This window comes from Bos javanicus, chromosome 1 (assembly GCF_032452875.1).
Source record: "Bos javanicus breed banteng chromosome 1, ARS-OSU_banteng_1.0, whole genome shotgun sequence".
Classification (NCBI taxonomy): Eukaryota; Metazoa; Chordata; class Mammalia; order Artiodactyla; family Bovidae; genus Bos; species Bos javanicus.
The window spans coordinates 71,751,485-71,764,148 of record NC_083868.1 but is presented as its reverse complement, the minus strand read 5'-3'; the positions used below and the strand labels follow the sequence as shown (position 1 = coordinate 71,764,148).

The following is a 12,664-nucleotide window of genomic DNA, read 5'->3' as shown; positions in this document are numbered from 1 at the left end:
TAAACGAAATGGGAGTACTGAATATGAAGTAGAAACAGTGAACAAACTAGATAAAAGTAAAAAATCATTGTATAGTCCAGTTGTTTTTAAACATGGATGCTTGTTAAAAGCACATCTGGAGCCTTGGAGGAAAAAATCAATACCTGAGCATTTGTATTTTTCAGAAAATTCGAATATCCATATGGATTTTAGAAATTACATGGTTTTATGTTAAATGGTAGTTTTAAGGATAGAGAATTCTGTTATTTTCTGTTGACCGGTCATAATACGGTGGTATTAAGTGAATAATAGTTACATAATCACAATAGTAAAAGGTGTTTATCAGTCTTTACAGTCAATAACCAGATAAAAAATAAAAGCTAATTATAATCACAATCCATAACAGAAGCATAATTAATCTAACAATATAAAATAATTGCATATAATTTCGGGGGCTCAGTAGAGTGATATGGCAACACATTACCATTGTTTAGTGGTTTATATTTACTTTATTAATTATTCCTCCATCCTTCATATTATTGTCACTTGCAATCTCTGTTACATTGAACTTTACAAAACAGTTCTTCAAGTAGCAAATGGATTTCTTGTGCCTTTTAATATTAAACACTTCAAGTTCTTTTTTATTAAAGATACAACTAGACCAAAACGAGATTATGAGGTGGATGGAAGAGATTATCATTTTGTGACTTCAAGAGAACAAATGGAAAAAGATATCCAGGAACATAAATTCATTGAAGCTGGCCAGTATAATAACCATCTGTATGGAACAAGTGTTCAGTCTGTGCGAGAAGTAGCAGAAAAGGTAAGTATCAAAGTGATCTCAGAATGAAATTTCTAATCATATACACCTTTGACAGTATGAAAGAATGATGAGATAGAAACTTTTAATTCATGTTTATGAAAAAAAAAAATGTAGGTGCATGTTGCAGCATTGATTAGTTTAAGCAGTGTTATAAATTTATTCAACTAAATATTAACATTTAGGTTAATTTTAGAAAAATATGTAAGATAAAGTAGATTAAGAAGATCAACAGTCATTGTTGGTTGAAAATCACGTTTGACTTTGGCCATGGCCACAGGTGAGATTAAGCACCCAGAGCCACTAGGGGCCTTAGCTCACTGCCCGCTTCTCCATGTGGGGAGGTGAAACCCAGGCCCTGACACACACACAAAAAAAGATCAACTGGGAAAATAAGAATAGAAATGATAACATAAGTCTTTCTTAAGAGGCCTGTGTCACGTGTACTCGGTCATGTCCAACTCTTTGCGACCCTATGGACTGCAGCCCACCTGGCTCCCCTGTCCGTGGAATTTTTCTAGGCAAGAATACTGGAGTGGGCTCCCGTTTCTTCCTCCAAGGGATCTTCCTGACCCAGAGATCAAACCTGCGTCTCCTGCAACTCCTGTATTCACAGGTGGATTCTTTACCACTGAGCCACTTGGGAAGCCCCCTCTTGAAGAGGGGTGGGTGATTATTTTGAGGTCCTGTCCATTTGCTAGAGATTGACCTTTTGTTTAGCTCTAGCTTTCCAACATCTAGCATAATTAAGAAGCTAAGATCAGCAATGTCCATCAATAAAAATGAACCAGATGTTCAAGATAAGTGTGAGTTGCTCTTGGTACTGAGACTAGACAAAAATTTCCCCTGAATGGTCATTTAATAAAAGACAGAATGGAAATTCTCAATAACACTGTAACAGCAACAGATTTTTTGAAAGCAGCCTGATGATATATTGACCTTGGGTTAAAGCAGTCTTAATGGTAAAGTCAAAACAGTGTGCTCCACGTGTGCTGCTTGACTTAAATAATTTTTGGGCCTAGAGAATAAACATCAACAAAGTATTTTATACCTTCAAAACTATATAGTAGTTTAAGATTTAGTCATGAGATATCTACAAAAATACAGCAGTAATTCAGCATCTCAGTTTTCCATCTCTTAGTGCTCCTTTTTCTACTAAGAGGTTTGATTAATTCTTAATTAGAACTAATAATTAGAGCTAATTCTAATTAGTTTAAAAATCATAAAAATGGACATGTTCAGTGATGATAGGAATTTGGGAAAATAGAAAATCCTATTAGATATTATTAAAGGGGGGTAAAATGAATAGAACTTCATTTGAGAATAATTTGGCAATACCAAATAAATGTATACAACCTGTGACTCAGAAATTCTACTTTTTGATATCTAAGTATGTGTAATGATATGCATAGTAGAACTTTACAGTAGTGAAAAATTAGACTCAGCAAAGGAGAATGAATAATTATTTATGCATGCAGTAGGATGCAGCAGCTAAAGTGAATAAACTAGAATATCGACTAATTGTGTGTAGCCACATTAATAAATCTCAAAATTGTAAGTCAATAAAGTTGTAAAAGATATATACAGGATGACACTATTTACGGAGAAGGCAATGGCACCCCACTCCAGTACTCTTGCCTGGAAAATCCCATGGATGGAGGAGCCTGGTAGGCTGCAGTCCATGGGGTCACTAAGAGTCAGACACGACTGAGCAACTTCACTTTCACTTTTCACTTTCCTTCATTGGAGAAGGAAATGGCAACCCACTCCAGTGTTCTTGCCTGGAGAATCCCAGGGACAGGGGAGCCTGGTGGGTTTCCGTCTATGGGGTCGCACAGAGTCGGACATAACTGAAGCGACTTAGCAGCAGCAGACACTATTTATATAAACTTTAATTAACATAAAACAGCCTAAATAGATTATTGATACATATTTTGTGTTTTTATAAATGTACTTTATGTTTTCATTAACCTAAAAACAGGCATAGGTATACTAAAATAAACTATGAGGAGATATAGTACAGCACAAGGAATATAATAACTATAAATAGAATATAACCTTTAAAATGTATGAATCACTATGTTTTATACCAGAAACTTCTATAATATTGTACTTATACAGTATTGTGTGTTGCTCTTTCCTACTCCAGGGGGATCTTCCCAACCAAGGGATCAAACCCACATATTTCGCATCTCCTATATTGACAGGCAGATTTTTTACTACTGCACCAGCTGGGTTGCCCAGTATGCTCCTTAATACCCTTAATTTGGCTAAAATAAAAGTACCTCTTAAATGTGACTACATTGTCTCTGGTTGTTTTCCTGTTCCATAGCTTTCGTGTGCACATGCTCAGTCACATCCAGCTGTTTGCGAACCCATGGACTATAGCCCACCAGGTTCCTCTATCTGTGGAATTTTCCAAGCAAGAATACTGGAGTGGGTTGCTATTTCCTACTCCAGGAGATCTTCCCAACCCAGGGATCAAATCCATGTCTCTTGCATCTCCTTCATTGGCATGTGGATTCTTTACCACTGAACCACCTGAAATAGTATTAAATCACATGCTGAATATCTTTATATAAATAAAGTTCAAAACTTGGTTGAAATGGATAATTTCCTGGAAAAATACAGTTTACCAAAATTGACCTATTAGGGATGAAAAGAGTTATAGAAGAAAAAGTCTTTAGAAGAAATAGAGCAAGTTAATCAAGGAACTCTCCCACAAAAAGCCTAAGGTCCAGATGACTTCATGGGGGAATTTTAACAAATCTTGAAAGGTTAGATCATCCTAAAGCTCTGTAAATACCATTCAAGAGCATTCTTTTTATGAAGCAAATCTAATATTGATATCTAAACCTGATGAAGACAGTGAAAATTACAGACCAATCTTACTGATAAATATTAATACAGAAGTATTAAATATCTTAATAAACAGAATCCAGTACCACATTGCAAAAATAATATACCATGACCAAGTGGAATTAAAGCTATTTAAAGTCAGCTCAATATTAGGAAATCCATTAATGTAATCTATTACATTAACAGATCTAAAGAGAAAAAAATATATTCATAGATGCCTGAAAAGCATTTGGTAAAATTCATTACCTCTGCCTGGAGGAAGAAATCTCAAAAACATAGAGATTATTATTTTTTAAAGAGTAAAAGGAAAAAGATTGAGATGGATGGATTGATAATCTTCATTTTAAATCCTTAATGGGAAGAACACTGAGACAGTGCCATTATGATGAGGAGGAAGGCAAGGACGTCTCTACTACTACTCAAGGTATTGTCAGTGCTATTACACAATACAGATCAATCAGAGGCATAATAATTGGAAAGAAAACTGTCTCTGTTTTCAGATATTATAGTATTCCTGCTGCTGCTAAGTCGCTTCAGTCGTATCCAACTCTGTGTGACCCCACAGGTGGCAGCCCACCAGGCTTCTCCATCCCTGGGATTCTCCAGGCAAGAACACTGGAGTGGGTTGCCATTTCCTTCTCCAATGCGTGCATGCAAAGTCGCTTCAGTTGTGTCCAACTCCGTGCAACCCCTTGGACAGCAGCCCACCAGGCTCCTCTGTCCACGGGATTCTCCAGGCAAGAATATACCATAAAAAATCTATTATAAAATTTATTTGATAAAATATAAATTTACTATGAAATTAAAGACTATAAAATCAAAGACATAAAAAAGCTAGAGTAAGGTAGCTTATAAAATTAATCTGCAGAGATTAATAGGTTTTACATGAATAGTAATCAGAAGATGATAGAGAAAACCATATTTATAATAGAGGAAATAGAATGTAAAATACTTAGTGAACTTAATGAGAAATATTGTGACTTATATGAGGAAATCTGTAAAACACTCCTAGAAGAGTATTAGACTTGAACAAATGAAAAGACATCCCTTATTCTTAGCTATGACAATTCAACATTATAAAGTTGCCAGTTCTAAGCTAATTTATATATGAACACAATCCTGATAAAAATGACTACCAGGTTTTTTATGAAGTTAAAGAAATTGAATTGAAGTTCGTATAAGAAGCCAGGACAACACACACAAAAAAAGCTACAAGAGATTCTAGCCGTACCAGATATTAAAGGATACTGTGAATTCTTAACTAAAACAGTGTGCTCATGACTGAAGCGACTTAGCAGCAGCAGCATGGCCCATGAGTAGGACAAAGAGTTGAGTAGATCCAAAGAAAAGAAAATCCAGGAAAGACCCAAATACATATGAAAATACAGTATATGATAAAGGTGCAATCTCAAGTCACTGGGGCTTTTAATAATGGACTTTTTAATAGAACAACTGAAGAAAAGATACATTAGAACCATACTTCACACCATATGCAAAAATTGGCTCTAATAAAGTTGACAGGCTTCCCTGGTTGCTCAGTGGTAAACAACCCACCTGCCATGCAGGAGACATGGGTTCAGTCCCTAGGTCGGGAAGATCCCCCAGAGAAGAAAATGGCAAGCCACTCCAGTGTTCTTGCCTGGGAAATCCCGTGGACAGAGGAGCCTGGCAGGCTGCAGTCCATGGGGTCGCAAAAGAGTCAGACACGACTTAGAGACAAAGCAACAATAATAGAAGAAAATATAACCTGGGCATAGGAAAGATTTTTTAACCATAAATCAATATTCAGATGCAATAAAAGACTGATAAATTCTAACCATATGAAAATAAAAAGACTTTGGCTTGCAAAGAAATTTTTTCAAAAACTAATATAAAACACCATCCCCAATGTCACAAAACAACTGATAAAAAGCCTGCAAGCCAAGAGGTGATATTCTCAAAATATTAAACACACTTAAAAATTGAGGGACTAAAGACCACAATCTAACAGAAAATAGACAAAAGATATAAATAATTCACACAGAAGTAAGATTAAAAAAAATTTTTTTTAATGATAAGCCTAAGATGAGTTACCTACAGAGGGAGGATTGGAGAGGATGAGAGAGAGGGATTGAGGAAGAATGGGTAGAGGTGTAGCAATTCTCCAAGTATACCTTTTTGTATAATTTTGACTTTAGCACTATGTTAACGTTTTGTATATTCAAACAATAAAAAGAGAAGATAGGAGAAAGCAGAATGATATATGAACAAACTAAATCTAACTATTTCAAATAGTTATTTTTAAATTAATTTTCAAATAACTTCATTGAAGAGGGGAAGGGAAGGGGAAAAGTCTTAATCCCAATAATCTTTGAAGATAGGCTAAAAATAGAAAACCTGTGAACAAATACTGAACTCTAGTAGGTTTGTTTTTCAGAGTGGTATGGGATAATAGGTCTGAAACTAATACATGTTTTAGAGTTGAGCGAATAATATATTTACGGTTCATGGGAGCTAGATTTCTCACTGTCAATGCAGGGATTTTAGAAATAAGGATAGAATAAACTGTGATAATTGGATTGGAATTAGAGATATGAATGTAAATCCATATATCTTAATATAGTAGATATAGAAAATACAAATGTGTGTATGTATTTTCTTGCTCTGTCCACAAAGAAGGCCTAAAAATGATGACTCTCAGTAATACCTATGGCACCCCACTCCAGTACTCTTGCCTGGAAAATCCCATGGATGGAGGAGCCTGGTAGGCTGCAGTCCACGGGGTCACTAAGAGTCGGACACGACTGAGCGACTTCACTTTCACTTTTCACTTTCATGCATTGGAGAAGGAAATGGCAACCCACTCCAGTATTCTTGCCTGGAGAATCCCAGGGATGGGGGAGCCTGGTGGGCTTCCGTCTATGGGGTCGCACAGAGTCGGACACAACTGAAGCAACTTAGCAGCAGCAGCAGCAGCAGATCTTGTTTTCTAAATACTATCCTCCATTAAAAAGATCCAGAACTCATTAGTATTATGGCTGATTCCATTGCGAAAGTACAAGATCAGCCTAGAACATTTTGCTATGCCAAAAACTAAGGAAGTGCTTAAAGAATGATACAAGTATTCCAGAAAGACACTGAAGTCAACCTGTAAAGTCCCCAGTGGCCAAGTTTGGAAAAATTAAAATATTAAAATGATACACAGAGAATAAGAATCTAAGAGTTCACAATGGTATAAGTAAATACATGAATAAATAAATAAGTGGATGTAAGGGAAGCTTTACCTTACATTATTAATGTCTACTAATAAAAGTTAGAGGGAGTAATGGAGTTAGATCTCTCTTGACAACTACCATAATAACTGTTTAAGGCAAGAGTCACCAGTGTATGCTAAAATTATTGAGTGAATTAATTACTATCTGATGAGAAACAGGATATTTACATAATTTCAACATATCCTTCCCCAAAATACTTATCAATTATAAAAGGGAAATAGTAATCTTAGAGTGGTGAAATCTGGCAGACAAAACCTTTAAAAAGTGATCGGAATTAACATCAGGATTTCCCTGGTGGTCTTGTGGTTAGAAATCTGTCAGTCAGTGCAAGAGACATGTATTCGATCCTTGGATTGGAAGATCCCACATGCCATGGAGCAAACTAAGCCCTCATGCCACAACTACTGAACCCACACCGTAGAGCCTGTACTCTGCAACAAGAAAAGCCACTGTAGTGAGAAGCCCAAACACTGTTATGAAGAGTAGCCCCATTTGCCACAACTAGAGGAAAAAAAAACCTGCATACAGCAACAGAGACCCAGCACAACCAGAAATAAATTAAAAAAAATTTTTTTTAATTAACATCACTAAAGAAAAGTATTAAAATCACTAGTAGACATCATATGCTTCCTGGACTGAGCATGATGGACTGAGAAAGATGCAACATCTTTTCTGTACTGTTGCTGTCAAAAATGTGTACCTGCCATCTGATGAGAAACATTAGGCAAACCCAGGTTGAGGCATATTCTCTGAAAAAAATATTCAGTACTATCAGAAATATCAAGATCATGAAAGAGACTAAAGAATTGTGCCAGCTGGACAGAGACTAAAGACACATTACAACTAAATGCAATGTGTTGTCCTGGACTGGCCGTAGAGCAAGAACTTTTTTTTTCCTTTTGTGGTAAACGATACTAGATGACCAACTGAAATTGTACTGTGGTTATGTAAGAGATGTTATTGAGTTCAGGAAGTAAGGAGTAAAGAAGTTGTTATGTCTACAATTTGTGTACATAAATAGAGAGGGATAAAATAAAGCAAATAAGATATAATATGTTTCAGTGTAAAGTTTTTTAATTTCTAAGCAATCAGGTAAAACTAATATTTAATAAAAGTGGGTGGTGGGTACATGTATGTCTGTTATTTACTTTTCTGTGTGTCTGAAGTATTCATACAATATTAATTTTTTTTTATTTTAAATATTCCTACTAAATTGAAATTACCATTCATTGAACTGGATTCAAGCCCTTAGATTTCAAGATGCATTATGGGGGAGTACCTGATTTTAGTGCTAAGTCACTTCAGTCATGTTCAACTCTTTGTGACCCCATGGACTGTAGCCCACTAGGCTCCTCTGTCCACAGGGATTCTCCAGGCAAGAATACTGGAATGGGTTGCCATTTCATCTTCTGGGGATCTTCCCAATCCAGGGATTGAACCCAGGTCTCCCGCATTGCAAGTGGATTCTTTACTGTCTCAGCCACCAGGGAAATGTTATAATAAAATCTGTTTGATAAATTAGAAGTGAAAGTGAAGTCGCTCAGTTGTGTCTGACTCTCTGCGATCCCAAGGACTATAGCCTACCAGGCTCCTCCGTCCATGGAATTTTCCAGGCAAGAGTCCTGGAGTGGATTGCCATTTCCTTCTCCACGGGATCTTCCCAACCCAGGGATCAAACCCGGGTCCTCCACACTGCTGGCAGACACTTTACCATCTGAGCCAAGGGAAGGGACAAAAATCTTCAACATATGTGGTTAGTGAAAGTTGCTAAGTCATGTCCTACTCTGCAACCCCACGGACTATACAGTTCATGGAATTCTCCAGGCCAGAATACCGGAGTGGGTAGCCTTTCCCTTCTCCAGGGAATCTTCCCAACCCAGGGATGGAACCCAGGTCTCCTACATTGCGGGCAGATTCTTTACCAGCTGAGCCACCAGGGAAGCCCAAGAATACTGGAGTGGGTAGCCTATCCCTTCTCCAGCGAATCTTCCTGACCCAGGAATTGAACCAGGGTCTCCTGCATTGCAGGCAGATTCTTTACCAGCTGAGCCACCAGGGACCCTATTTAACATGGAAATACTCCTCTTTACTAAAAACCTTAATGGCCTTTGGCAGTGAATTTAAGTAAGTCAGGAAAGTTTCTTAAATTCAGAACTGGGGTTTTCAAATGTTCTAGTTTGTGATAAAGTTTTCACTGCTCCCCATCAAGATGAAAAATAGGATAGGATAGTGGTAATATATATGCAGTTTTAAAAAGTCTTCATCTTAGGCTTTTACCTTCTTGTTTGATCATATATTCTTTTATAAAATGATTATGATAAGATGGTAACCTTAGGATATATTTTAGTACCCTTTCTCAGCAAAATAAAAGACAGGAACCCCATATTTGTTGCCATTTTGAGAGATTACTGGTCTGTGGAAACTGCATTTTTATTCCTTTTTAAATGTAATGTTTGAGAATGGAAAATTAACTATCTATAGTCATTATACATTGTCTTCATAATAGAAATGACAGATTTGCTTAAAGTGAACAGAATCCAAACATAATAATTAAGATTTTGTATTTCTAGGAAATATACTTGTGATATAATTGAAAATACTTGGTTCACTTATTTTTCTTCTCTATCCCCTCTATTTTAGGGCAAACACTGTATCCTTGATGTGTCTGGAAATGCCATAAAGAGATTACAGATTGCACAACTTTACCCAATCTCCATTTTTATTAAACCCAAATCCATGGAAAATATCATGTAAGTATAAATTCCTAAGGCACAGCCTCTACGTACAAATCCAGTCTCTGTTACTTACTAGATTGGAAAATTTACTTACCTTTTTGCATCTCAATTCCTTTGTCTGTAAAATGCAGATAATAATAGTATATCCACTTCAGAGGGTTGTCATGAGGATTAAATAAGCACTCGCGATACTATCATAATCAACATTAATATACTATGTATTAAGTAACATTGGAATTTTTAAGTTTAATCACATGGATCTACTACTATTTAATTAGATGGTGCAGCTCTGATAAAGAGAATCAAATAATATATAACTTTATCTAATAGAGGACAAAAAATAGAATTTAAATAAATACTAAAAGAGGGGAATGAGCAAATAGAAACATGATATACAGATAGTAAGATAGTATAAATTAACCCAAATGTTTAATTAAATGCTAGCCTAAGTGGTCCAATTAAAAGACAAAAATTGTCAGAAGAATGAAAAATAAATAACTATATGTTACTTTTGTAGAAAAGGAAAAATATCTTTACCTTTTACTCCTCTAGGTTCTCAGCTGGGCCTCTAACAAAAGACAAATTAACAGGAGAAAAGCGTGCAAATCTACATTTTACGGTCACATAGGATGCTTCATAAGGAAATGAAAACTCAAATAGTTAAACCTGAACACTTTTATACTAGGTTAGATGAAGAGTGGAGAGTGATGGGGAAATTTGAGAGGACCAGAGGATATGACTTAAGAGTAGTAACCTGGTGGAAACTTAGTAAGGCTTGTTCATTCAAATTCTTTCAGCTTCCCTCTGTCTTCAGGGATAAGGATGCTGCTTTTCTTTAGATATAGGGAGGTCACCTCTCACATGAGGGTCTTTTGCTTCAGAGAAAGGTCAGAGAGTCCCTCCTGCACCTGTCATTTACACATTCCTTCAACTTAAAATGTTCATTATACCAAAGTGTCATATTTTGGGAAAGTGTATTTGGGAAATATTTGGGAAAACCCATCAGTCATATGACAGACTTTAATTATTAGTCTGTGAAAAGGCTGAGAGAGAAGGGGAAAAAAGGATATACCATGGAAAACCCACAAATTAAAGCTGGTTTATGCTACTTTCAAAGTATACTTCAAGTTAGAAGTATTACTAGAGATAAAGAGGGACATTCATAAAAGTTAAAGTTTTACTCCATTAGTAAGATACATTTATACCTTTGCTTTGCACCTTGAGTAGCACAGTAGGAGTGTAAATCGGTATACCCACATTGGTAAACTGTTTACAGTATCTCCTAAAGCTGAACATACACATTACTTAGGACCCAAAAGTCTCATTTCTAGAAATACACTCAACAGAAATGTTTACCTGTGTTTACAAAGACAAGTACTAGATTAGACAGAAATACTATACTAAATAACCAGAAACTTGAAATTATCCAAATGCCCATCATATGTATGTGAATTATAACATATTCACACAATGAAATATTCTACATTAATGGGAATGAACAGTCTCTAACCACACACAAAAGTATAGAAGAATCTGATAAATATAATTTGAGTGAAACAAAAATCCAGACCTGAAAGTATAAGTATATTCCATGGCCCCAAATTTAATCATTATAAAAATCAAATAGAGGTTACTCTTTGAGGGTTGGTTGGTGACTGGAGTGAAGATACTCAGATTCCTAGGTGCCGAGGTAATGTGCTCTATCTCAGTCTAGGTACTGGATATACAGGTAAGCGTAAGTTGTTGAAAACTCATTTATGATATTTGTCTTCTGTTAGAGAATTACACTTTAAAAGATCTGAAGAAATAGAAAAGGAAAAAAAGAATCTAGGCCTGTATTACTAAAGAACTTAACTCTATTATGGAAAGCCTTCCTACAAATAAAACACTGAGCCAAGAGAACTTACTGAATTCTACCAAAAACTAGGAAGCAATACTAGTCTTAAAAAGATTCTTCAACTAATTTTATAGGCATTAATTTAATACCAAAATCTGTCAGATACTTCACAAGAAATGAAACTGACAGACCAGTCTTACCATGAATATAGATGCAGAAATCCTTACCGAAATATGAGCAAATTGAATCCAGCAGTTTTTATAAAATAAAATATAACAGCCAAGTTGAGTTTATTTAAGGAATGCAAGGCTAGATTCACATTTGAGATTAATCCATGATAGAGGTAGAGAGAAGCTGGAGTAGGAAGCACCAAGAATTCATCTCCCCACCTAGACAACAATTGGGACTTGCAGAATTTCTCTGATGTGACTACAGTTCATCCTTGAACATCGCAGGTTTGAACTGCATCAGTTCAGTTCTGTCCGACTTATTGCCACCCCATGGACTACAGCACGCCAGGCTTCCCTGTTCTTCACCAATTCCCGGAGCCTGCTCAAACTCATGTCCATCTCGTCGGTGATGCCATCCAATCATCTCTTCCTCTGCCATCCCCTTCTCCACCTGCCTTCAATCTTTCCCACTGTCAGGGTCTTTTCTAATGAGTCAGCTCTTTGCATCAGGTGGCCAAACTATTGATCAGTCCTTCCAATGGGTCTACTTAAACATGGGTCTTCTTTCAGTAGTAAATACTGCAGTACTACTCAGCCTACAGTTGACTGTGTGGATGTGGAAGTATGGATACAGAGGAACCAAGTATATGGAGGGCTGACTGTGTTGTGTGGAGGGTTGGCATCCCTAACCCCAGCCTTGTTCAGGGGTCAGCATCTGCCAGTGCAGGGGGTGCAGGTTCAATCCCTGATTGTAGAACCAAGATCCCATATGCCTTATAGCTAAAAAACCAAAACATAAAACAGAAGCAGTATTGTAACAAATTCAGTAAATACTTTAAAAATGGTCCATGTCAAACAAAAATCTTTTAAAAAAAAATGGAAAGCATAGTCTGTTTAACAGATGATGCCACGAAAGCTTCGTATCCACATGCAAAAGAATGAAGGTGGACCCTTACCTAACACTACATACAAAAGTCAGCTAAAAATGGATCAAGGCCCTAAACATAAGA

The 12,664-nt window shown here is 36.4% G+C and overlaps 1 protein-coding gene and 1 non-coding gene across 17 annotated transcripts in view; both read left to right on the top strand.

Annotated features, from left to right (window-relative positions):
* DLG1 (discs large MAGUK scaffold protein 1) overlaps window positions 1-12,664 on the top strand; it is a 271,051-nt gene that overhangs the window by 252,269 nt on the left and 6,118 nt on the right. For all 16 annotated transcript variants that reach the window (XM_061411876.1, XM_061411915.1, XM_061411922.1 and 13 more), the window contains 2 exons: window positions 630-802; window positions 9,553-9,662. In XM_061411876.1, coding sequence (XP_061267860.1) covers window positions 630-802; window positions 9,553-9,662 — 283 coding nt within the window. The remainder of the gene's footprint in view (window positions 1-629; window positions 803-9,552; window positions 9,663-12,664) is intronic.
* On the top strand, window positions 1,040-1,166 carry LOC133255386 (small nucleolar RNA ACA64). Its single transcript, XR_009738930.1, has one exon. It is a non-coding gene; the product is annotated as a small nucleolar RNA ACA64 (small nucleolar RNA).